This window comes from Nematolebias whitei, chromosome 11 (genome assembly GCF_014905685.2).
Source record: "Nematolebias whitei isolate Nwh7 chromosome 11, NemWhi1, whole genome shotgun sequence".
NCBI classification, from domain to species: Eukaryota; Metazoa; Chordata; class Actinopteri; order Cyprinodontiformes; family Rivulidae; genus Nematolebias; species Nematolebias whitei.
Genome location: NC_056508.1, coordinates 13293656 through 13319045, shown reverse-complemented (window position 1 = coordinate 13319045; position 25390 = coordinate 13293656). Strand labels below are relative to the sequence as shown.

The 25390-nt window shown below is 41.0% G+C and overlaps 1 protein-coding gene across 1 annotated transcript in view; it reads left to right on the top strand.

Annotated features, from left to right (window-relative positions):
* ptpn22 (protein tyrosine phosphatase non-receptor type 22) overlaps positions 1-25390 on the top strand; it is a 63771-nt gene that overhangs the window by 34726 nt on the left and 3655 nt on the right. Inside the window, exons 7-26 of the mRNA XM_037683807.1 lie at positions 2522-2593; positions 2818-2877; positions 3111-3253; positions 8064-8130; positions 8224-8301; positions 8466-8552; positions 15239-15758; positions 15848-15922; positions 16018-16095; positions 16202-16273; positions 16363-16493; positions 17311-17338; positions 17584-17682; positions 21406-21474; positions 21581-21711; positions 21847-21874; positions 23124-23186; positions 23419-23525; positions 23603-23633; positions 23706-23789. Of these exons, the coding sequence (XP_037539735.1) occupies positions 2522-2593; positions 2818-2877; positions 3111-3253; positions 8064-8130; positions 8224-8301; positions 8466-8552; positions 15239-15758; positions 15848-15922; positions 16018-16095; positions 16202-16273; positions 16363-16493; positions 17311-17338; positions 17584-17682; positions 21406-21474; positions 21581-21711; positions 21847-21874; positions 23124-23186; positions 23419-23525; positions 23603-23633; positions 23706-23789 (2023 nt within the window). The remainder of the gene's footprint in view (positions 1-2521; positions 2594-2817; positions 2878-3110; positions 3254-8063; positions 8131-8223; positions 8302-8465; positions 8553-15238; positions 15759-15847; positions 15923-16017; positions 16096-16201; positions 16274-16362; positions 16494-17310; positions 17339-17583; positions 17683-21405; positions 21475-21580; positions 21712-21846; positions 21875-23123; positions 23187-23418; positions 23526-23602; positions 23634-23705; positions 23790-25390) is intronic.

The following is a 25390-nucleotide window of genomic DNA, read 5'->3' as shown; positions in this document are numbered from 1 at the left end:
TGAATCTTTAGACAGCTTGTCAAATTATCAGGGAGCTGGTAAAGCTGCTTTTTTAATCTAATGTGGTTTCAAACAACAGTCACAGACCTCAGGTTGTTTTTAATGTTTTAACTCTGTTGTGAATCCTTGTGATGCAGGTCATGTTGCTGTGTGAACAGTTTTCAACATTTTTTTTAATTGATAAAATCTCTGCTCTGAGACCCTCCTCAACACAACTTTACACAGACCCCTCCTTACTTCCTCCTTCCTCATCTACCTTTGAACAGTTTGAGCCTGTGACTTTTTTGGGTTTTTTTAGGAAGTTTTTAACACTCTTGGTTCATTAGTTTTTGTCCTGATTAACACGTCCCTGTCATCAGGCTGTGTTCCAGCTTCTTTTAAACATGCTGTGTTCTCATAAAGAAGAAAAACCTTGACCCAACAGTGGTCTTAAATTATAGACCCATTTCTAAACTGCCTTTACTGGCAACATTTTAGAGAAAGTTGTTTTTAATCAACTTAAGAGGTTTTTAACTGCCAATAGCTTTGGTGAAAAAATTCCAGTCAGGCTTTAAATCAGGCCACAGCACAGAGACGGCCCTTTTAAGAGTTTTAATGACCTTTGTTTAACCATTGATGCAGGAAGCGCTGCTGTTTTGGTGCTTTTAGATCGTTCTGCTGCCTGTGATACTGTGGACCATAACATCTTGTTGTCACGACTTGAGCAGGTGGTCGGTATCAAAGGCACAGTTTTATCCTGGTTTAGATCCTACCTGACTGACAGGAATTTTTCTGTTCATTTAGGGGAATGTTCTTCATCTCCAACTCCTCTGATCTGTGGGGTCCCTTAAGGGTCTATTTTAGGTCCACTGCTTTTTAATCTCTACATGTTGCTTTTGGGGTCCATTTTGCTGATGATATTCAGTTTTATCTGCCCATTAAATTAGACAGGGTCACAACACTGGAACCACTCCTGACCTGTCTAAATGACATTAAAGTTTGTGCAAATCTAAATTTCCTGAATCTAAATGAAAATAAAACTGAAGTCATCAGCTTTGGTAAATGTAATGCTCCTTACACTCTTGGCCCCTTGGCTTCAAATAGCCACTCCACTGTCGGGAATCTGGGAATTATTTTTGATAGTGTTTTTAAATTAGACAAACGGATAAATGCAGTTGTGAAATCCAATTTCTTCCAACTAAGACTCATTGTCAAGGTGAAGTCTTGTCTCCCTTTCAGAGACCTTGAAAAGGTGATTAACGCTTTTATTACCTCTCGTTTGGACTACAGTAATGCTTTGTATGCTGGTTTAGATAAATCATCTCTGCATCTCTTACAAACCATCCAGAATGCAGCAGCTTGTCTTTTAACAGCAACTAGAAAACATGAACACATAACCCCTGTCCTGGCTTCTCTCCACTGGCTTCCTGTTCACTTCCAGATTGATTTTAAGATTTTATTGCTTGTTTTTAAAGTCTTAAAAGGTCTGGTCCCATCTTATTTATGTGATCATCTTAACATCTATGCTCCAGTAAGAGCACTACGGTCTACCAACCAGTTCCTCTCAGATGTCCCCAGAGCCAAACTGAAGTCCAAAGGTGATTGAGTTTTTGCAGTTGCTGCTCAAAAATTTTGGAACAGTTTGCCTGATCACTTAAAGACTGCCAAGACTGTTGAGACATTTAAATCTTTGCTCAAAACTCATTCATCTGTTTTTCTTGGTGCTTGATCCATGCAGAGTTTGAGAACCAGTTATCTGATTTTTGTTATTGTATTTTCTTAACTTTTTTATTTTTCCTGAGTGGCACAAGATGTATTTGTCTTTCGTTCTTGTTTTCATTTTAATTTGACTAAATTGTAAAGCACTTTGGTCAGCTTTTGTTGACTGACATTGACGAGGCACTGAAGTAAGTGGTTCCAGGTGTTGATCTCATGGGAAGCTAAGTTAGTTAGTGCTCAGGGAAGCAGGACTTCCACAGGTAAGTATTCAGGACTGAAGAAAGCACATGGAGTACAGGTTAGTATTTTCTTATCTGGTTTAGACTCAGAGGGCTGTAGACTTGATACCCGAAGGGCTCAAATGTTCCAATGGAAATTTACTGAATCACAGGTCCTTACGTAGAGCAGGCTTCATCAGGCTGGATCAGGAACTGGTGTGAGAGGTAAGCTCCACCCTTCCATTAGGAATTGCAAGAACTGTGGTTAGAGGCAGAAAAAACACACTCTCTACATTTGGTTCACTTAATTAGCTGCAAAATGCAACTCCGGCTATTTCTTATCTGTACTGCTTCCTTTTTTGTTGTTGTCCCTGTCCCATTTTGTTTAGATGTGCTGCAGCCATCAAATTCAAAATTGCATTTTGTTTTACAAAAAATGTTTTAATTTCTTTATTGTTTGTGAAAAAATGTTTTCAAGATTAGAAAATCATTGCAATCTGTTTTTATATACATTTTACACATCAGTTGAACTTTCGTTAATTTGGGGTTGTTCGGTAACAAGTAGGCCTGCTGAAAGAAAAATTCTTCTGTCTTTCATTTTGTAGAAAAAGTGTGAGGTTTACTGGCCACAGACAAAAGACGAGGCATTTGTGTGCGAGCCTTTTACAGTTCACTGTGTGAGTAATCTTCCCCTCAGTCACATGACCTGCTCTCATCAGTATCACACCGTTTTCCCAAATGTTTGCCAATATTAAAGCTCCGTCTCTTCTTCACCCAGCACCCACAGTGTGGCATACAACAAACGGCAATAATCTTGCACCAAAACAAAATTCACTCTTGTTTTTTTTAAGCGGCACAAATCAGTAACCAGCTAAAATGCAGACTGGGCTTATTTTTACAGGATTCAGAGGAGGACAAAGGAGAATACCTGACAAGGACATTAAGGCTGACTTATCACAAAGTAAGCATGAACTGTAAAAGCAAATGTCAGCACGGTTTACTTGAGAAAAATGAGATAACAGCCACAGAGTCTGAAAGTCTTAACTGAACAAAGGTGTCCTGTTATATCTGGCATCTCAAAGAAAGGCTCTGCTGGTTTAAAGAAATCTTCAGCTTTCACTTTGACACACTGGGCAGGAAAAGTGTGGTAAATGTGCTCGTTTAAAACTGAGATAGAAGCTTGTTTTTTTCCAGTTGAGCCACACTTTGAAACAGCTGCACTATGTCAACTGGCCGGATCATGGCGTACCTGACACCATCCCCCCCATCCTGGACATGCTGCACGAGATGCGCTGCTATCAGCCTCATGATGACGTTCCCATATGCATCCACTGCAGGTGAGCATGCTCAGAAAACCTTAGCGGGACTTTTTACCATGAGTGCATTAAAACAACCGCTGCAAAGATTTTTCTTTTCAAGTGATACAAAAATGTACATTCTGCACAATACAAAGTTTTAAAGATTTACTTTGCTCATGAAAAAGATTGTTTTTGCAACTATGTTGCTATCAGCTAAACCACAACCTAACAAGAAGATGAAGAGCACACAATATAAACACTAAACAAAAACAGCTCTTTTGAAAATATTTAAATAAATTAAGAAATTCAAGGTCTTTAAATTCCTTGCAGCAATAGATGTCAATCACTGCCTATCATGCCAACAAACTAAGATCTTGTGTAATAAGTCAGAGTATCAAAGATCATGCTCAATAATCCAGGTAAAAAATCCAACAGAGCTCAGTCAGGTCATCTGGACTGTTTCGTTTCTTTTAATGAGACGTTTTGTCCTTCATCCAAAGTGTGAAGGACAAAACATTAGATTATTACGGATTACTGAGCATGAACTTTGATGTTTTGAACCACTTTGGCTATGGCTGCCTCAGAGGAGTCGACGGGGGAGAGGGCGAGCCCCAAAAATAATTTTATCACCATCAAACTGGTTGGTCCACTATGTGCGTGTGCTGCTTGTTGGACTGAGTTTGTTGTGGCTCCTTGGACTGATGAAGCCCTATGGATGAAGGACAAAGCGTCTCAAAAAATAAAAATAAAAAACCTGCAGATGACCTGACTGAACTTTGTTGAAGTCCGAGTATGTGTTATGGATGACTCCGCTACCTCCACACCAAAATTTAGCTCAATATCTGTCAAATTTACCACACTATCCATTTTTATATTGGCTAAGGTTGATTTTTTTATAGCTGTTAAATGGCGGGACTCCACAGTTATTTGCATAAAGTAACTACTTTTCAAAACATTTCATTCAAATCTGCATAGTGGTTCATGAATTTTTTTTGCTAGCAAATGAGATTGACTCCAATAGTTAATGCTAAAATTTTAAAGCAAAGATTTCACTCTATCTGCAGCACTTACAGTATGTACTGTCAGTGACGCCCAGCTGCACCATCTTATAGCTCAGTATCTGTAAAACTGATTGAGCTAAAGGTATTTTTATGTTTCATACGTCAGCTGTGGCAGCCATCTTGAACTGAGTTGACTCAAAACTTAATCAGTATTGGCTTTTTTCCCAGTGATTGTTTTCTGAACGTTTCATTAAAGTGAGATAAAATTGACCAGTAGTTGATGGCAGAATTCAACAAACAGATCTTGCTTGATCAGTCAGTGTTCAGAGTATGTGTTATGGGTCAGTCTCGGTTACTACCACATGGGCCAGCTGTGGCTGATTGGTCAGAGCAGTCTTCGTTCAATAGGAGAGTTGGGGGTTTGATTCCACCACTATCCAGTCATTCACATTCCATTTAGCACATCAGTTTTAAGTTTAATATTTGTCAAATGGGCTAGGTTGTAGTTATTTTTGTGGTTGCTGAGCTGTGGCAACCATGTTGAATGAGTTTGACTCCATAACTTAAGCAGTTTTGGATGTCCAACCAGAGATTACTTTTTGGTAGCTTCATTTAAAGGAAAATTAATTAGCTTTGTTGTCTGTTCACAATTTGACTTATTACTCAAAGACGGTTAGTTACAAGTGCAATGACATTTTAACATATGATAATTAATAACGGATAATAATTGTGAGTATTTTTATGGAGCTTGATTAGTGACAGGTAGAAAAATATTTTGTAAGGATAAGTAACAAGCTATGAGGCCTATTTATATAAAAATTAGTATGTAGAGCATTCAAAGTGACAGACACATAAATCTAAAACTGAATAGTGACAACAAATAGTAAACAGACCAGGAGCACAAGTAAACCTAAAATCAAAGCAGAAGCAAAACAAGAAGAGTAACACATTTTAAAGAGCTGATGAGAACTGAGCAAAAGCAAAGAGCTCATATACGCTGTAATGGGTGAATGCTGTATAAGAACATCTGGGAGGTAAATGGGTGATCAAAGGAGCTGAGGAACCATGATCATGAAAAAACAAAACGGGTGACGGAAAGGAAATGCAGAAGAACGGCAGAATCTAATAACAAAAAAGCAACCTGTCAAACGTGATGCAGTGGATACATGTCTGCTCCATCAGATGTGAAGCCCCTCCTCCATTTCTGTCTGACAGGAAATGTGTGTAGGTGGCAAAAGTGTGTGTGTGTGTGTGAGGGCTTTCCCCAGAGTTTTTCCACATAACATTACATGATGTTAACAATGACATTTTGTCATTTACTGGAAAATGACAGCGAGTGATACTAAGTCTCCATCTGTGTGCAAAGAAAGCTGCACGCTCAGTCAGTGTTGGGTTTGAAAATACAATCTGTACAAAACAGTGTTTGAATTTTTCTACCTGGATTATTGAGCATGCATCAGGATAAAACAGCGTTTCATTTTTCTTTTATTTAATAGTGATTTTATGAATTTCTTGTTTATTGCATCAATGTTGAAGCAAGTTTTTTTTTTTTTGGTAAAAGATTCTTAGCAGTTGGTTCGGTTAGAAGAACTGTTTCTACTCAGTGAGAAGATCGCCGGATTGAATCCTGGCAGGGGGCCTTTCTGGGTGGAGTTTACATGTTCTCTCTGTCCATGCGTGGGTTTTCTCCAGGTACTCCAGTTTCCTCCCACAGACCAAAAACAAAAAAAATTCCAAAAATATTGGAACACTAAACAAATTGTGAATAAAAACTGAATGCAATGATGTGGAGGTGCCAACATCTAATATTTTATTCAGAATAGAGCACAAATCACAGATCAAAAGTTTAAACTGAGAGAATGTATCATTTTAAGGGAAAAATCTGTTGTTTCCAAATTTCATGGCGTCAACAAATCTCAAAAAAGTTGGGACAAGTCCATTTTTACCACTGTGTGGCATCCCCCCTTCTTCTTACAACACTCAACAGACGTCTGGGGCAGAGGAGACCAGTTTCTCAAGTTTAGAAATAGGAATGCTCTCCCATTCATGTCTAATACAGACCTCTAACTGTTCAATCGTCTTGGGCCTTCTTTGTCACACCTTCCTCTTTATGATGCGCCAAATGTTCTATAGGTGAAACATCTGGACTGCAGGCTGGCCATTTCAGTACCCAGATCCTTCTCCTACGTAGCCATGATGCTGTGATTGCTGCAGAATGTGGTCTGGCATTATCGTGTTGAAAAATGCAGGGTCTTCCCTGAAAGAGATGACGTCTAGATGGGAGGATATGTTGTTCTAGAACCTGAACATAGTTCTCGGCATTAATGGTGCCTTTCCAGACACGCAAGCTGCCCATGCTACAAGCGCTCATGCAACCCCATACCATCAGTGATGCAGGCTTCTGAACAGAGCGTTGATAACAACTTGGGCTATCCTTGTCCTCTCTGGTCCGGATGACATGGCGTCCCAGTGTTCCATAAAGAACTTCAAATCGTGACTCATCTGACCACAGAACAGTCTTCCATTTTGCCACACTCCATTTTAAATGACCCCTGGTCCAGTGCAAACGAGTGAGCTTGTGGAGCTTGCTTAGAAATGGCTTCCTCTTTGCACTGTAGAGTTTCAGCTGGCAACGGCAGATGGCACTGTGGATTGTGTTCACTGACAATGCTTTCTGGAAGTATTCCTGAGCCCATTCTGTTATTTCCTTGACAGTGGCATTCCTGTTTGAGGTGCAGTGGCGTTTAAGGGCCCGGAGATCACGAGCATCCAGTAGAGTTTTACAGCCTTGACCCTTACGCACAGCGATTGTTCCAGATTCTCTGAATCTTTTGATGATGTTATGCACGATTGATGATGATAACTTAAGTCTTTGCTATTTTACGCTGGGTAACACCATTCTGGTATTGCTGCACTATCTTTCTGCGCAACAATGGTGGAATTGGTGATCCTATTACCATCTTGGCTTCTGAGAGACACTGACACTCTGAGAAGCTCTTTTTATACCCAATCATGTTGTCAATTGACCTAATTAGTGTTAATTGGTCTTCCAGCTGTTCGTTATATGCTCAATTTCCTTTTTCCAGCCACTTATTGCTACTTGTCCCAACTTTTTTGGGATTTGTTGACACTGAAATTTTGAATCAACATATTTTTCCTTTAAAATGTTACATTTACTCAGATTAAACTTTTGATCTGTCATCTATGTTATATTACGACTAAAATATTGACATTTGCCATCTCCTCATCATTGCATTCAGTTTTTATTCACAATTTGTTTAGTGTCCCAACTTTTTTGGAATCTGGTTTGTATGTGTGTGTCTCAACCACAGACCACCGAGCTACCACAGCCCTCTGTGTGGAGCAGAGAGCTGCTATCTAGGACTCCCGGAGGAGCAGATGGTGGGGGTTAAGGGCCTTGCTCAAGGGCCCAGAGTGGGACGAACGAGGGTGGGGGCAGGTGTGGGTGCTTCACCTACCCCACCCACATTTTTGATGTTGTCGTACCAGGGCTTGAACCAGCGATGTACGCCCCCACTCCAAAGAGACCATCTTATTACAAACAAAACTGGTTTGTTCCACTTTGAAGTAAGCTGTTTGGGGAAGAATCAATTTTGTTGTTGTTTCCTTGACTGATGAAGCCTTCTGGATTGAAGGCGAAACTTTTCAGCACAAAAAAAAAGAAACTGTCCAGATGACCTGACTGAAAAATGTTGGACCCTTGTATACTGTTTCTTTTTTATACTTTTGCTATTTTTGGGTGTAACTGGGACCTTGAGTACACAATTTTGTTCCACCTCTGTACCTCATGTGATGTGAATGATCATAAAGAACCTTGAACCTTGTAGTGCCGGCTGTGGGAGAACAGGAGCTCTGATCGTCATCGATTACACGTGGAACCTCCTCAGGAAACATGTGAGCCATTCTGTCTGTCTGTGCCCATCAGGCATTAAATTGATTAAATATAGCTGTTTTAACATCTTGTGTATTGTATGTTCCTGTTCATAGATGATCTCCTTGAATTTCAATATCTACAACTTAGTTCAGGACATGAGAACCCAGAGGCCCTCCGTGGTTCAAACTAAGGTAACTACAGTAATCAGATGCAAGTTTCCCAACAAGCAGAACAAGATTTTGAGTTTGTCCACCTCTCTCCAGCATCTTTTTGTGTGTTTTATTGTTTTGTTTTTGTGCATCATGCCCCAGAGCCATGGCTCCTAACAGAGCAGGTTTTTGTCGTTTAATCCCAGGAACAATATCTGCTCGTCTACAGAACAGTGACAGGACTCTTCCACAGATATCTGCGATCCATGGAGCCCCAAAACAGCCCACAGGAGGTGAGTCACTACTACAGCACACACGTGAATTAGCCAGAGTTGAAACTGGAAAACATGCATGGGAAGGTTTAGGACTAAACTTTTTCTATTTTATTTTATTGTAATTTGTTTAATAAAAAGACAAACAGCTGATAAAACAAAGCAGAAAAGTTGAACACCGGCACAACATTTTTGGGTGCTTTGCCTGATGAAACACTTGTTTTGGCAAGTAATGCAACTCATATAGGTTTATTTATTCTTATTTATTAGCGGAGAAACTGTAGATTTTTTTTACATCTAACTTTTGGCATTTGTTGTTTGGAATATTTTTCGCCATCTATAGCTGTCAACAGACTTATGGTTTCTAGGTTAAACAGCTGTAAGGACTCATCAAACCCCCTCTGTGCAGCTCATTGTACATCTAAGTATGCTTAAAACCAGAATCTTTCAATCTTTTTGATTCCTCTTCTCTTGGTATACTACTGGAATAAACTCCAACACAGGTCCAGATCATTATAGAGCCACTGCCATGCTTCACAGCTGGCAACAAAGTTCAATCAGCCAGCAAGACCAACTTTAATATTTAATTTGAAAACATTTACTTTGTGTTGAATACAGGAAAAAAATGTGCAATAGATTAAGCATGTAATTCATTTCTGTACAAGGGGCACAAATGATCTAAACCAGCCCATTGATTTTTTTTTTTTGCAGTGTTTGTTCTTCTGTGTCTTAGTCAGAGGCAACAATATCAAGAGCTCCGTGAGAAGCCAACTGTGTATTAAGTTTTATTTGTTTGGAGGGGCTCATAGAAAATTAACCTGTTTAAATGGTGATTTGACATTTCAGCTGGTTTTTGTACCTCTTTAAGTGCCACAACAACAGCAGGTGAAAACAACAATCCTTTGACTGAAACAGGCTCAGCTGCCATGACAGCCTTCTCTTTGTGGTGTCAGTAAAATAAAAATAGAAGACAGTCATATGATCTGTGGAAAATCAGCAGACAGGCTGATTCAACAGGGCTGTGTGAGTAACTATTGCTTGTTTTGATGCAAAATATTTACGATAGGATGATTTATTTCCGTGGCTGAGGTTGCTGAGGTAGTTAAAAAGCTCCTAGGAAGCAGGCCTCTGTGGGTGGATGAGATTCACCCTGATTTCCTTAAGGATCCGAGTGTTGTGGGGCTATGTTGGTTCACACGCCTGTACAACATTGCATGGACATAGGGGGCAGGGCCACTGGATTGGCAGACTGGGGGTGGGGTGTGTGCTCCAATTACAGGGGCATCACTCTCTTTAGCCTCCCTCCCTGGTAAGGTCTATGTACTGGAGAAGTGAGTCAGATCGTTGGTCAAACCTCAGATCCAGGATGATTAATGCGAGTTCTATCCTGATTGTGGAACACTGGACCAGATCTTCATCATCACTAGGGTCCTCGAGGGGTCACGGGGTTTGCCCATCCAGTCTACGTGTTTTGTAGACTTGGAGAATGTTTTCAACCATGTTCCTCAAGGCACACTGTGGGGGCGTGCTCAATGAGTATGGGATTGGGGGCCCGTTATTACGGGCTGTTCGGTCCCTATACAAGCGGTGGCAGAGTGTTTGCATTGTCTGTAGCAAGTCGGACCCCTTCATGGTTGGAGTTGGACTCCACCAGGGCTGCCTGTTGTCACAGATTCTGTTCATAACTTTTATGGACAGAATTTCTCAGTGCAGCCAGGGGGTGGAGGGTTTCCGTTTCGGTGGCCTCAGGATGCCATCTCTGCGCTTTGCAGATGATGTGGTCCTGTTGGCGTCATCGTGCAGTGATCTTCAGCTCTCACTGGAGTGGTTTGCAGCCGAGTGTGAAGCAGCTGGGATGAGAATCAGCACCTCCAAATCTGAGGCCATGATTCTCAACCGGAAAAGGGCGGATTTTTCTCTTCAGGTCGAGGGTGAGGTTCTGCTTCAAGTGGAGGAGTTCAAGTATCTCAGGGTTTTGTTCACAAGTCAGAGAAGAATGGAGCATGAGATTGACAGATGGATTTGTGCAGCATCTGCAGTATTGCATAGTCTGTGCCGGTCCGTTGTGGTGAAGAGGAAGCTAAGCTGTAAGACAAAGCTCTCTGTTTAGCAGTCAGTCTACATTCCTACCCTCAACTATGGTAGTGACCCAGAATGAGATCGTGGATACAGGTGGTTGAAATGAGTTTCCTCTGCAGGGTAGCTGGACTCTCCCTTAGAGACAGGGTGAGAAGTTCAGTTATCAGGGAGAGACTCAGAGTAGAACCGCTGCTCCTCCACATCGAGAGGAGTTAGTTGAGGTGGTTCAGGCATATGGTAAGAATGCTCCCTGGGTGCCTCCCTATGAAGGTGCTTTGGGCATGTCAGACTGGGAGGAGACTCCAGGGAAGACTCAGGACATGCTGAAGAGACTGTCTCTTGTTTGCCTTGGGAACACCTTGGAATCCTCCCAAAAGAGCTGGAAGAGGTGGCTGTGGAAAGAGATGTCTGGGCCTCCCTGCTCAAGCTGCTGCTCCTGCGACCCGACTTTGGAACAAGTGGATGATAAAGGATGAAAAGATGGATGAATGATTTTTTTCAACAATTTGTCTTATTTGGGCTGCAAGGTGGTTAGAGCTGACGGCTCTCGGTGAGAAGGTTGCAGAATCGCTGTCTGACCCTTCTAGAGTTTGCATGTTCTCTCCAAGTACAGTATGTGTGAGTTTTCTCCGGATTAACCGTTTTCCTCCCAAAGACTAAAAACACGTATGATAGGTTCATTGATAACTCCAATTTCTTTTATAGGTGTGTGTATGTTTTTTCCTGATCATCTCTGTGTCCCTGTGATGGACATGCAACTGTCCAGGTTATCCCCCACCTTTGCACAGTGACAGCTAAAGATTGACACCAGTTCCCCTTGACCCAGAAAGAAGAAATGAGTAATGATAATGGATGGATCTGTAAAGATACAGTCATTTATGGCAAGACTGTTGTGTAAAAATAAAAATATAAAATATTTCATGTATCGGACATAACAAACCACAATGTACTATCATGCAACATTCATCCATCCATCCATCCATTGTCTTTTACCCGCTTCGTCCATTTTGGGTCACAGGGGTCGCCGGTGCCCATGTCCAGCAATCACAGTGCGAGGGGAGGGGCGGGGTACACCCTGGACAAGTCGCAAGTCCATCACATGGCCACACAGAGACAAACAAGACAAACAACCATTCACTCTCTCACTCTCACCTAGGGACAATTTAGAGTTACCAATCAGCCTAACATGCATGTTTTTGGTCTGTGGGAGGAAACCGGAGTACCCGGAGGAAACCCACGCATGCACGGAGAGAACATGCAAACTCCACCCAGAAAGGCTCCCGGACCGGGATTTGAACCAGGGACCTGCTCGCTGAGAGGCAGCAGCTCTACCAGTTGCGCCACCCAGTTGTACTGCCCAGTTCCCATACCATGAGACAATATTAAAGGAAACAACACTTTCAACCAGTGACTTGTACACAAACTGCAAAGTAATTTTGCTTGCATTAAAGCTCCTTAGCATATACAGGTCCTTCTAAAAAAATTAGCATATTGTGATAAAGGTCATTATTTTCCATAATGTAATGATAAAAATGAAACTTTCATATATTTCAGATTCATTGCACACCAACTGAAATATTTCAGGTCTTTAATTGTTTTAATACTGATGATTATGGCATACAGCTCATGAAAACCCAAAATGCCTGTCCCAAAAAAATAGCATATTTCATCCCATCAATGAATGACAAGTGTTTTTAATACAAAAAACACCAACCTTAAAATAATCATGTTCAGTTATGCACTCAATACTTGGTCGGGAATCCTTTTGCATGAATGACTGCTTCAATGCGGCGTGGCATGGAGGCAATCAGCCTGTGGCACTGCTGAGGTGTTATGGAGGCCCAGGATGCTTCGATAGCGGCCTTAAGCTCATCCAGAGTGTTGGGTCTTGCATCTCTCAACTTTCTCTTCACAATATCCCACAGGTTCTCTATGGGGTTCAGGTCAGGAGAGTTGGCAGGCCAATTGAGCACAGTAATACCATGGTCAGTAAACCATTTACCAGTGGTTTTGGCACTGTGAGCAGGTGCCAGGTCGTGCTGAAAAATGAAATCTTCATCTCCATAAAGCTTTTCAGCAGATGGAAGCATGAAGTGCTCCAAAATCTCCTGATAGCTAGCTGCATTGACCCTGCCCTTGATAAAACACAGTGGACCAACACCAGCAGCTGACATGGCACCCCAGACCATCACTGACTGTGGGTGCTTCACACTGGACTTCTGGCATTTTGGCATTTCCTTCTCCCCAGTCTTCCTCCAGACTCTGGCACCTTGATTTCCGAATGACATGCAAAATTTGCTTTCATCCGAAAAAAGTACTTTGGACCACTGAGCAACAGTCCAGTGCTGCTTCTCTGTAGCCCAGGTCAGGCGCTTCTGCCGCTGTTTCTGGTTCAAAAGTGGCTTGACCTGGGGAATGCGGCACCTGTAGCCCATTTCCTGCACACGCCTGTGCATGGTGGCTCTGGATGTTTCTACTCCAGACTCAGTCCACTGCTTCCGCTGGTCCCCCAAGGTCTGGAATCGGCCCTTCTCCACAATCCTCCTCAGGGTCCGGTCACCTCTTCTTGTTGTGCAGCGTTTTCTGCCACACTTTTCCCTTCCCGCAGACTTCCCACTGAGGTGCCTTGATACAGCACTCTGGGAACAGCCTATTCGTTCAGCAATTTCTTTCTGTGTCTTACCCTCTTGCTTGAGGGTGTCAATGATGGCCTTCTGGACAGCAGTCAGGTCGGCAGTCTTACCCATGATTGCGGTTTTGAGTAATGAACAAGGCTGGGAGTTTTTAAAAGCCTCAGGAATCTTTTGCAGGTGTTTAGAGTTACGTCGTTGATTCAGATGGTTAGGTTAATAGCTTGTTTAGAGAACCTTTTCATGATATGCTAATTTCTTGGGACAGGCATTTTGGGTTTTCATGAGCTGTATGCCATAATCATCAGTATTAAAACAATTAAAGACCTGAAATATTTCAGTTGGTGTGCAATGAATCTGAAATATATGAAAGTTTCATTTTTATCATTACATTATGAAAAATAATGACCTTTATCACAATATGCTAATTTTTTGAGAAGGACCTGTACAGAAGATCAGATCAAATCCTTAGACGATCTACATTTGACCCCCTATATCCTAAATTGAAAAGAAAACCATCCATCATCTTTATCCTCTTCTTCCTTTTTGGCTCACCAGGGACACTGGTGACAATGTCCTCTGTGTGAGAGGCGGGGGACACCCTGGACAGGTCTCCAGTACATCACAGGGACACATGGAGACAAACGAGACAACCAACCATTCACTCTCTCACTCACACCTATAAATAATTTAGTTATTAATCAGTCTAACATGCATGTTTTTGGTCTGTGGGAGGAAACTGGCGTACCTGGAGAAAACCCACACAGCAAGGAGAGAACATGCAAACTCACACAGAATGAACCCCTGGCAGGGATTTGATCCCGTGACCTTCTCACTGAGAGGTGGAAGCTCTACGAACTGCACCATTGTGCCACCCTGAAAAGAAAACCACTTTTTAAAAAGTTGATGAAAACCTGCATTCAGTCTATGAATCTTAAGGAAGTTTAAATGAAACATCTTAGACAAACTCGTCAAAAACCTTTGGAATAAGAAATGCTGAACATTTTTTAAGTTGTGTTTCCAGAACTAGACTGAATCTTAAAGACTCAAAAGAGCAAATGTTATTTATTTTATTTATTTATTGCATATTTAAGCTAACAAATGTGTTGTCATAAGAGATAATTTCCTAAAGAGTGTGTGTGTGTGTGTGTGGGGGGGGGGGGGCATATGTTGGTGAAGTTTCTCAGTCATCCAGGACATTATAAATTCAAAAATGTTCAATACAAAAACAACTGGACTTTATTTTTAACAGACGTTTTGCTCCTCATCCAAGGAGCTTTCTCAGTTCCAAGAGCAGTGAGTGAGGGGTTCAGGTTACAAGACTGTGTGTAAGATACACACATGCAGATTGACAAGTCACACCTCACACCTTAACAGTAGGGGTTTCTTAAGGTCTTTGTTACTCTAATTCAATTTTCACAGCTGATGGGAACAGAGGGGTCTCATCTGTGAATTAGAGCAACAAAGACCTTAAGAAACCCCTACTGTTAAGGTGTGAGGTGTGATTTGTCAATCTACATATGTATGTGTATTTTATCTCACTCAGATTATAACCTGAACCCCTCACTCACTGCTCTTTGAATTGAGAAAGCTCCTCGGATGAGGAGGGAAACGTCTTATGTTAAAAATAAAGTCCAATTTTTGTACAACACATTTTTGAATGGGGGGGTGGGGGGTGACATACTTTTTTTTAATCAAGCATGCCAACTATGATACAATAAGAAAATGCCTAAAAAAAGTTATTCAGATTATCGGTCTTAAAGAAAAGTTATATTCCAATTCTCCATGTGGCCCTTCCATTGATTTAAACATCTTGACTTGGACCTGTAGAGAAGCGATGTGGCCCAGCCCTGAATTAGAATGATACGTGCTAGCCTGGTGCTGCTAACTCAGTACATCTGATTGGCTGATTATCAGCTTGTGAGATGTTTTAGGCAGTTTTTTTTAATTTTTTATTATTAAATCTTGTTTTAACTCGCTGCGTTTTGATCTGGTCAGGGATCTGCGGTTCCATCTGCTGTCGCTGAGATGACTGAAGATGACTTCTCTGACCATAGTGAGGAGTTTCATTTCACGACAGAACACCTGCACTTGCTCGATGAGAAAAGTGATGTTTTCCTACATTACCACGCTCCCTTGGCTTCTGCTTTGGGAAATCTAGAAGACTTTGATGCTGTGGACATGCTATGTGGACAGCAACAGTATCAGCCATTCCAGACCCTTTCTGATGCCAGCAAGAACCTGAATGAGAAGCCCAATAACTTACTGCTTCAGAGCATCCAAACAGCATCTGCAGAGGACAGCAGTGACTTCCCATTACTGGACACTGTTTCTCTGCTGCCTGCACCAGAGGCTTTTTGTCAGATGGTGGAAGACCCTTATTTTGAGGAAGTTTTAAGCTCCCCATCATCAGAGGAGGCACCAACAGAAGAGGTCAAATGGATCCACAGCCCTGTCTTCAGTGCACCCTCACTGTTTCTGGATGATCAGATTATGAGGCCAAGTTCTCCCGCCTCAGGTAAACGAGACTGTTTGAGCAGCCTCACAGTAAACAGCGCCAGAGGCTGATTTTTAAGGTTGTGTGTGTTTTGCTTGTACTTTCTGAAGTTCTAACTGATGATGAAGTTCCTCCTCCTCTACCTGAACGGACCCCTGAATCCTTCGTCCTGGCTGTGGATCCAGGTCAGAGCCCTAAAAATCCTCTGATCAAAGAAAGCTCATGTGAAGTGTGTATACTGGTGAACTGTGGTAAAACAGATTTTGATCTTGTCCACCAGAGCTCTCAGGTCTGTGTGATCAGCTATCCGTTATCTCACCACCCAGCACTGCAGCTGACGATGGCGAGGAACAGGAAGGTAAGAACATTTTGCTTCAGGGCATCAGGTGTCCTGTTTCCTTTAAAAGTGGAGTAAATCTTTGGCTTGGATTAACAAATCTGATCCACTACTACCATGCTGCTAGGAAGCTTCAACTCGCATACCCCCCCACTTCCAGAGAGGACCCCGGAATCATTTGAGTTAGCCGTGGAACCTGGTAATTTTCTAAATATTAAACACAAAAATGGAAATTGGTGCTATTTTGTTTAAATGTTTAATTTTAAGTAGAGTATTGTTGGTTTGCAGTTCCTGTAGAGAAGCAGCGAGAGATCCTAACGGAGGTGCCCTTTAACGGAATAGGAATATTTTCAGAATGGTCTGGAAGCTCAACGCCAGAAGTCACATTTCAGAAAGAAAAAGGTTTTGTGAGAAACCAAGTAAGTCTTCTCACTGTCGGGCACTCAATGTCCTGCGAGTCAGGGACGATTAGGGAAACGTATACGTCTCTGGAACAAATTAGGAGACCTCTGCAGAAAGAGCTGTTTTTCTGATTTGATCATATTTTACTATTTGTATGTAGACCCATGTGTTTGAGGAATATGAATATTTCTTTTACTTTATAACCTACTGACATCTATTCTTACAAATTTCAAATAACATTTATCTTCGTAACATGACAAATGGTCAGAAAAACAGGAAAATGTCCAGTGTTGCAGGTCTAAAGTTTATTATAGAAACAAGGTTATATTAATTTTAATTATTATATTCCATAATATTTAATTTAATTTTATTTTATTTTTTATTAATTACCTTAGGAAGAGATCAGAAAGTAACATTTGATGCAATAACCATGACTTTTTAATCCCACCACTAGTCTTGGAGACTCTCGGTTGGTCTTCCTCATGAATCTTAAGTGACGTTTTGCCACTCCTGAAGCAGAAGTTCAATCAGTTCAGCTGTTTAATGGCTTGTGACCATTTATCTGACATTCCAGATGTTTTCAGGTGATCACCTCATCAGGTGTTGCTTGTGTTTGGAATTCAACAGACGATGGAATAAAATGACGTCATATGTAGAAATGCTGATTCACAAAGATGAGCTGTAGTTTCTTCATTTGTTCGAGAGCTAACATGAAGTCTTTGTGTTTAACAAATGATCCAAGCCCTTCTTGGGGTAAATTTAAACTTTATTGGCTAATGTTAAATACACAAATATATTGTTTCTAAAGAGGAATACTATTTGCTTTTCCTGCAGACTGTGAGAGCAGAGATGATTTCGTCAGGTAAGATATTGCAGAAAAGTTGGTTGATAACAAAGCTAAAGAATGCTTTAATTATTGTTTTTTGTTGGGGTTTTTTTTTTTTTTGGGGGGGGGGGGGGGGGGTGACAAACAAAAGATGATTACACATTTGAACTTTTATTAATCTCACAGTTGCCCATTACTATTATGTTTATAACAAACGCCATAAATTATGAGATCATCTTGGATGTTTTTTTAACCAGTACTGTATTTCCTCATCTCTCCAGCACCATCAGTGCAAACAGACCCAGCATCAGCTCCATCTTCAACTGTTCAAACATTCAGTGCCGCTCTGGACCAACACAACCCTCCACAACTTCCTCAAAGTAAGTTCACTCGTCTGGAAGATGAGCTCGTCTAACTTTAGTGTTGGTACTGAGGTGATTCAGGCAGGAAACGACACATCCATCTATGGCCATGTAAAGTGGAGCTGAATGAAGGTTTGCGTTTGTTCTGCAGAAACAGAACCTGAATGCCTTTGAGTTAACCATCAACTCTGTACCGTACAAATCAAGTTTTTCAGGGTTAAATGAGCAGTCAACTGAGCGCTCTGACCTGACCCATGTTTTCTCATGAACAAAGACAAATAACTTAAAAAAAGAGCCAGAACCCAATTTGTGAGCAGGTTGAAAGGTTGTGGCAAGACATGCAGATCTCTGAAAATAATCAAATGCCCACAAACCTCAATGTGCTGAAACACCGTTATAAATAAAAATGGACCACAGCCTTATAAGAGAAAAAATAAAGTAATGCATAAAACCACTTTGAGTTACTTCTAAGGAGGTTGGTTCTACAATTAATACATCATTAGGGAGTTCAGCTTTTCACACACAACTTCTTCTGCATCGAGACTGACAGTCTACAAGATGACTGTTCTTTGAATATACAGTATGAACATAATATGCAACATACATTTGTATGCCGACGGCTGAGCAAAGTGGTCAAAACATGAAGTATTGAATCAACTGAAGAGTTGAAATTGTAGCAAAACTGATAAAAGGATCATTCATTGATGCTTTAGTTGAATTAAGTGAATACTTGATGTGTTCACAACTGAGAAATCTTGATTTATTCCTTTAAGACACTGTGGGCTGGCTGTCACTGAAACACTTATGTCTACAAAAAAATCAAAGCTCAGCCTTACAAGTTTTCCTTTAATCCAAAATGTAAGCACAGACACAAATTACATCACAGGCTTACTGGTTATATGAGATGGTGGTTTTATATTGTTGAATTATTGAGGGTTGGAGTCTGATCACCGTGAGGCTGCAGAACTCAAAGTAATAATAAGTAAAACAAAATAAATATACCTGTTCTATGTATGTGTAGTTTAAAGATTGAAGGAATTAAAAAACTGGAACTGGACCAGTTTATGTGTCAGATGGTTTCAGTACAAAATCTCTTGTTAAAATAAAGATACACCTTAGATAGATGTCTGGAGGCATGTTCAATAATCCAAGTAGATAAATCTAACAAGGTTGAGTCAGGTCCTCTGGACATGTTCCTTTTTGTTGAAACGTTTCGTCTTTTATCCAAAAGACTTCTTCAGTCTGAGGAGCTGCAACAAACTCAGTCTTATAAACAGCACCTCCTTTATAGTGGATCAACCATACCATACCACTTTATTTAAAAAGCACTTAAAAACAGCAACAAGGCCAACTAAAGTGCTGTACAGCAACAACAAAACAAGCAAAGGACACAAGATAAAATACATAGATCCAAATGGGTAAAGAAAATAACTAAATGACTAACATTATAGAATACGGACAAGTTAAAATCAACTCACACATTGTCAAAAGCCAGGGAATAAAGGTGTGTTTTTAAACAAGACTTAAAAACAGTGAGAGAGGGAGCCTGCCTGACATGTAGTGGTAACTCATTCCTACAACAGAGAAGGTTCTGTCACCTCTGAGCTTAAAACGAGTGCCTGGAACCAATAAAAGTATCTGGTCTGCTGACCTCAGAGAGCGCTGTGGGACATATGGCTGCAGCAGATCAGTGAGATAGGAGGGGGCCAAACTGTTCAGAGACTTAATAACATACAGAATAATTTTGAACCGAATTCGAAAGTGAATCAGGAGCCAGTGAAGGGAAGCCAGAACTGGGTAATGTGCTCTCTTTTGCATGTACCAGTTAAAAATCAGGCCCAGCATTTTGAACCAGTTGTAATCGTGCAATGGAGACAATCTGACTGATTCCAAAAAGGAGTGCATTGCTGTAATCAAGCCTGGATGTTATACAGTCATGCATTATTGTCTCCAGGTTAGTTTTGGACTTCAATTTAGACGGTCGCTTCTAAAAAAAAATAAAAAAATTTAACAATCATGTTTACATGACTGTTTAGCTTCATGGAAGGGTCCATTTTCATCCAGTTTGCTGGTGCCAACCAGAACTAATTATTCACATAATAAGAGTGTGGATGAATGTGGATATCCTAACTGGGCCTTCCTGAAAGCAGAGAAGAAACCCAAACAGGACTCCAGTCAGCCATCAGGTGAAAAGGAGGAACCCAGAACCAGACCAGTGGTTATTTCATATGTTGCAGGAGTTGTTCAGGAGGGTGATCAGTCTTACATCGGGGAAACTAAACAGCCACTGGCCAAAAGGATGGTCCAGCACAGAAGATCAACATCATCAGGCCAGGACTCTGCAGTCTACACTCATCTCCAGGCCAGCGGTCACTCTTTCAGGGATGAAGATGTGCACATCCTGGATAGAGAAGAAAGATGGTTTGAGAGAGGAGTAAAGGAGGCCATCTTTGTGAAAAGAAACCGTCCATCATTAAACAGTGGTGGAGGCCTCCGTGTTCAACTGTCCCTCTCTTACAATGCTGTGATTGCTAGTATCACTCAGCCCCCTGTGAATAGCAAACAGCCATCGGGACACTAACGATGGGTCATTAAGTCCCTGATGGTCCTCCTTCATCAAGTGAGCAGCTAGTTCTGGATGTGAACAACAAACTGGTTGATCCACTATGAGAAGTAAAGTTGCATTCGGGCCCAAAAAATTAGATCCGATCTGGCCCCAGCTCGTAGACATCCTTTCCAAATGGCACACAACCTGACGAATTAACAGTAATTACAAGTCTGAACCCGAAAACCCCACGACATTTTTAACTAAGTTTTGACAGCTTATATAATTATTAATGATCAGCGGACGCACGGCTGAATAAAAGAGATAGAAGATCTGCGTTGATGGGGTGTTTGTCTTTTCATTGCTGTCAAAGAGCATTAAATCCCTGCTTCTGCCTGCATTCTGATTTATTCAGACACGAACCCTGCTCTGACATGGCTGCTTTGGGATCTCACCTGTTTGGGTCGTCGGCCGCACACGTCTGCAGAGTGCAGCGGCAGAATGTCCATTTGAGCGATGCATCACTTCCTGGCAGTACAGTCCCATCTGAAGCTTAACTGAACTTTTTACCTCTTTCAAGGTTGGTCAGCTCGAGGTAAAATGGCCACGTATGGTTGGTGATTGTATGGCATGCCATGTTGCCATATAATTGGATCGTGGCTGACGCAATCAAATGCCCGACACAGACCCAACTAACCCCAAATTCAGGTTGGGTCGGGCTGGGCTTAAGGCTCGAGTTAGAAATGGTAGCTCTAATGAGAAGGTGCTGCTTATACGCCTGACTTTGTTGCAGCTCCTCAGACTGAAGAAGTGTTTTGGATAAACGAAGAAACATTTCAACAAAAAAGAACCCATCCAGAGGACCTGACTCAACCTTGTTGTATCTTTAGAATGTGTTGAAAGCTATGAAAGTTAAACACCTTTTTTTTTTTTTAACTGATTACAATCAAATGTGTAGGTAGAGTCAAATAAACAAAAAATAGAGGATCACTTCAGTGTAAATGCTAAATCAGAATTTATACAAGTGTGCCATAAATTGTTCTCCTGAGTTTCTAGTTGCCTCATCTTAGGACTTGTTAAATAAAAAAAAAAATCTGATTTTTTTTCCTTATACTGAAAGTTTTTTCTTTTCACTGAAAGACACACTATAAACTATGTCCTAATTAAAAATAATAAATGTCATTATATTTCTGTAGCTGTGGATCATCCTGCACTGTCCACTTCAGACGGAACACCAGGACCAGTCACCCTCCCAACAGAAAACAGTAAGCATGTCATTCTGTACAAGGAAAACACAAAGGTCCAGCTATAAGTATATATATATTATTACGTATATTGTCTATTAAGTGCTGTTCTGTGCTGATTCTTTAGTTCATTCAAGAAGTCCTCCACGTCCATCTTCTATAGGATGGACGCTGTCACCACGAGTCGGCATGTCCTCTGAGTGGGACGGCACCACTCAGCCCAGGAAGTTCCTTGATGTTGTCAAGAAACGGAGCAAGGTAATAATCAAACCAATAAAACTGATGCTGAGGGTTTTCTGTAAACTCCACGGGGTTCATTATATGTGATCATCACAAGTCCAAGATCCTATTTCTCAAGATGGCAACTTATTTTCACCTCGATGTCTTCCTCAGAGTGTTCGAGCTAAAGGTTCAAAACAAGGTGAGCACTTCTTCTAGCTTTCTGTCATCAGCATTATAAATAACTGAGAAGACGCTCAGTTTGCCCACCATTTTGAAGGACACAGTCCAGCAGATCGACACAAAATGTTCAGTTGTTCAGGGGCGGCTGTGGCTGAGTGGTTAGAGCAGTCGTCCTCCAATGCGAGAGTTGGGGGTTTGAATCCACCAGCAGTCACATGTCAAAGTGTCCCTGGGCAAGACACTGAATCCCTCATAGCCTCTGATGTGTGTCCCATCAGTGTATGAATGTGATCTAAAGCTCTGATTAGTCTCTTTAGAATGATTTGTTCAATTAGCTTTGTAGAGATCTAGTAGAGTGCTGTATGAATGAATAAATGAGGACACAGATTGTAGTGAAAAGAGCTTTGAGTATCTTGAAACAAGATAGAAAGGTGCTATATAAGTACAGTCCATTTTGTTTTCAGCTGCTGGAATACGATTGAGGAAAAAATAATAATACTTCAGGATTCCTGCAGTCGTAACAAACCCAGGAGAACAAACTCCTGAACTGTCCCGGAGATAAAAGCACCTGTAGCTGACAAGTCTTGGACAGACAGAACTTTGTTGGAGATATGTTCCCTGTGCACGTTCTTTATGAAATAACGGCTTCAGTGTAGATTCTTCTGACTGAAAATAACAGTTGGTGACTTATTGTAGGTTGGGTTGTTAATCACACTGTGAATATTTTTAGAAAAGGAAACCGTTTCTTTGACAACACTTTATTTGGATCATGCCTTCACCTTCATATCTTGGTCACGGCATCATTAACTCCAATTTTCATAATATGTCATGAAGCATTTCAACTTATTTTATCTTTTGTATCATTGTTTTTTGGTTTTAAGACCATCAAACTCAGTGAAGGAATAAATGTTGCAGATTTAAGTCAGTCGATTCAAACCATTGCTTTGTTGATGCACTTTTCTTTGCCCTTGAAAATGTGCACGCCTCCTGGTTACGATAGTCGAGCTTGTTAGTAGGATCATTTCGATGAGTTAGGTTAGGTCAGTCCTTAATTTAGTTTTTTCTTACAGTCCAGCAGTTTTTCCACATAGTCATCATATTTATCCCATATCGGCGGTGAAACATCATTTTGTAGTTTGTTGTTGCAACAGAGTGAGAACTCCCACGAGGAGGCAGTTAAAGCAGTAATTAAACACCACTGCTCTTCTTCGTTCATCATTATTTTTAAATGTTTGTGTTCTCAGTGGGTGTACTGTTCCTTTCTGCAGAACCCCTCACTTCATTTCAGACGCTCACTCCGCTTCCTGTGGTCGCAGCTCAAGGAGGAAGTGGTGAGTCTGTTTACTGCACTCGACACTAGCCTTTCTCACAAGTCCTCCTTTTATTAATCCTCTTGGTGATCCTGTTAAAACATTCTCAGATAAACAAAACAAGGTTCTGCTACAAAACTGTGGTTGTTTCTTAAGGTTTCAGATTAAGGTGAATGTTTTTCTGCATCAGTATCAGGGCAGGATTTCAAATGCAGGAAGTGATTTGTCTTCTTTCTGTTTCTGTGATCATTAGCACAACAAGTGCAACAACACGATGTGAACCGCAGACCCTCTCTGAACACTGACAGATCAGGAAACAAGGTCGACCAAAGCAACGAGAAGGGCATGTCTCGAGCAAAGGTAACCGAAAATCACCCGTCTTCATGAACTGATGATCGTTTTAAAGCACAAAGTTCAATTCTTCCTCCCCTCTCTAGAGCCTGAAACTTTTTCGACATAAACAAAGGCGTAAGTACGACTAATGACCACATTTTATTAATGGTGAGAAAAAGGGGCTTCACTGTGTGACTATCATTTCAGCCAAAACTGCCCCCCCACCTCCTCCTGCTCAGCCTGGACCCACACCTCTGTCAGTCAGCACCCCATCTTTTGCTTTTGAGTTTGGTAAGTTTATTTTCTGTGATATTAAGACAAGCAGTCCTGGGGAGGAAGAAAAACTGTCCACTGTCCGTCAGTTTTAGGATTTTACACATCAGAATAATAAAAAGTTATACATACAGTCCTAACATTATTCAAATCTAACCTTAAGTGTACAGAAACTCACAACAGATTACACCATGTTATTTTTTATCCAACAAAACAAAATAGAAAAGCTGTGCATGAACAACTACGTCCATCTTTGCTACTTTCATAAGATTTGGAGAGAAGCAGGCAGATGGTGCTGATGAAGAACACGTCACCATCCATGTGAGCATCTCCATAAAGAAGGAACGTTGACAATTTTCTGCTCTGCAGCCGTTAGGTGTGTGTTAACTCATCGCCAAGAAGGAAAGACATCAGCATCAACCTTAGAGAAGCAACTGCTGCTCTTCAGCTATCTGAAAAATGTTAAAAGTCCTTTTTAAACAATTGGAATCTATTCCACTATAGTTAAAAAAAAAAAAATGTTCAGTAGTGTGAAACATTTAAAACAACTTGTATATTAATCCCATGAGTGCTTGTTGGCAAAGTAGATGCATTCTTTCCAGTAAGAAACCCTCTGGGCCTTCAAAGCCTTCAGAGAAGGCCTAAGAATTCAGCACATCTGAAATGCTGCATTTAAAATTTTAATCTAATATTTATTTTATACAAAATTTTCAATGTGTTTTTTTTTTTAATTAAGATAAGATAGAATTTTACTGATCCCGCAGGAAATTGTTGTGCCAGAGTTTCAGTACAAAGGAACATACACAAGGAATCACAAGATATAAAAATAACAGAGAATATAAAAATACCAACAATTAAATTCTAAACATGTGCAGACAGAAACATTAGTGTTCATTCTAAAAAAGTTAAATCTGGTCCTCTGGACATTCAAAAAAACAAAGCAAAACAACAAAAAAATCTAGAAACGTTTCGTCTCTCATCCGAAAGACTTCCTCAGTCTGAGGTGCTGTATTCAGCTCAGTCTCTTAAATAGCACCTTCTCAGAGTGGATCAACCAGTTTTGCTGCTGACAACCAAAACCAGCTGCTCACATGCTCAAGAAGGACCATCAGCCTAACAATGGATCATTAGCACACTGATGGCTGTTTACTACTCACAGAGGGCTGAGTGATACTAGCAATCACAGCATTGTAAGAGGGGGACAGTTGAACCCGGAGGCCTCCACCCCTGTTTAATGATGGACGGTTTCTTTTCACAAAGATGGCCTCCTTTACTCCTCTCTCAAACCATGGTTCCTCTCTATTCAGGATGTGAACATCTTCATCCCTGAAAGAGTGACCGCTGGCCTGGAGATGAGTGTAGACCGCAGAGTCCTGGCCTGATGATGTTGATCTTCTGTGCTGGGCCATCCTTTTGGCCAGTGGCTGTTTTGTTTCCCTGATGTAAGACTGATCACCCTCCTGACACTGAACAGCATACACAACATTACTCTGTTTGTGCCGGGGGACTGGATCTTTGGGATGAACCAGTCTTTGCCGTAATGTATTTTGGGGTTTAAAAGCCACTGGGACGTTATGTTTAGAAAATAAACGTCTCAGTTTCTCTGATACTCCCTCAAC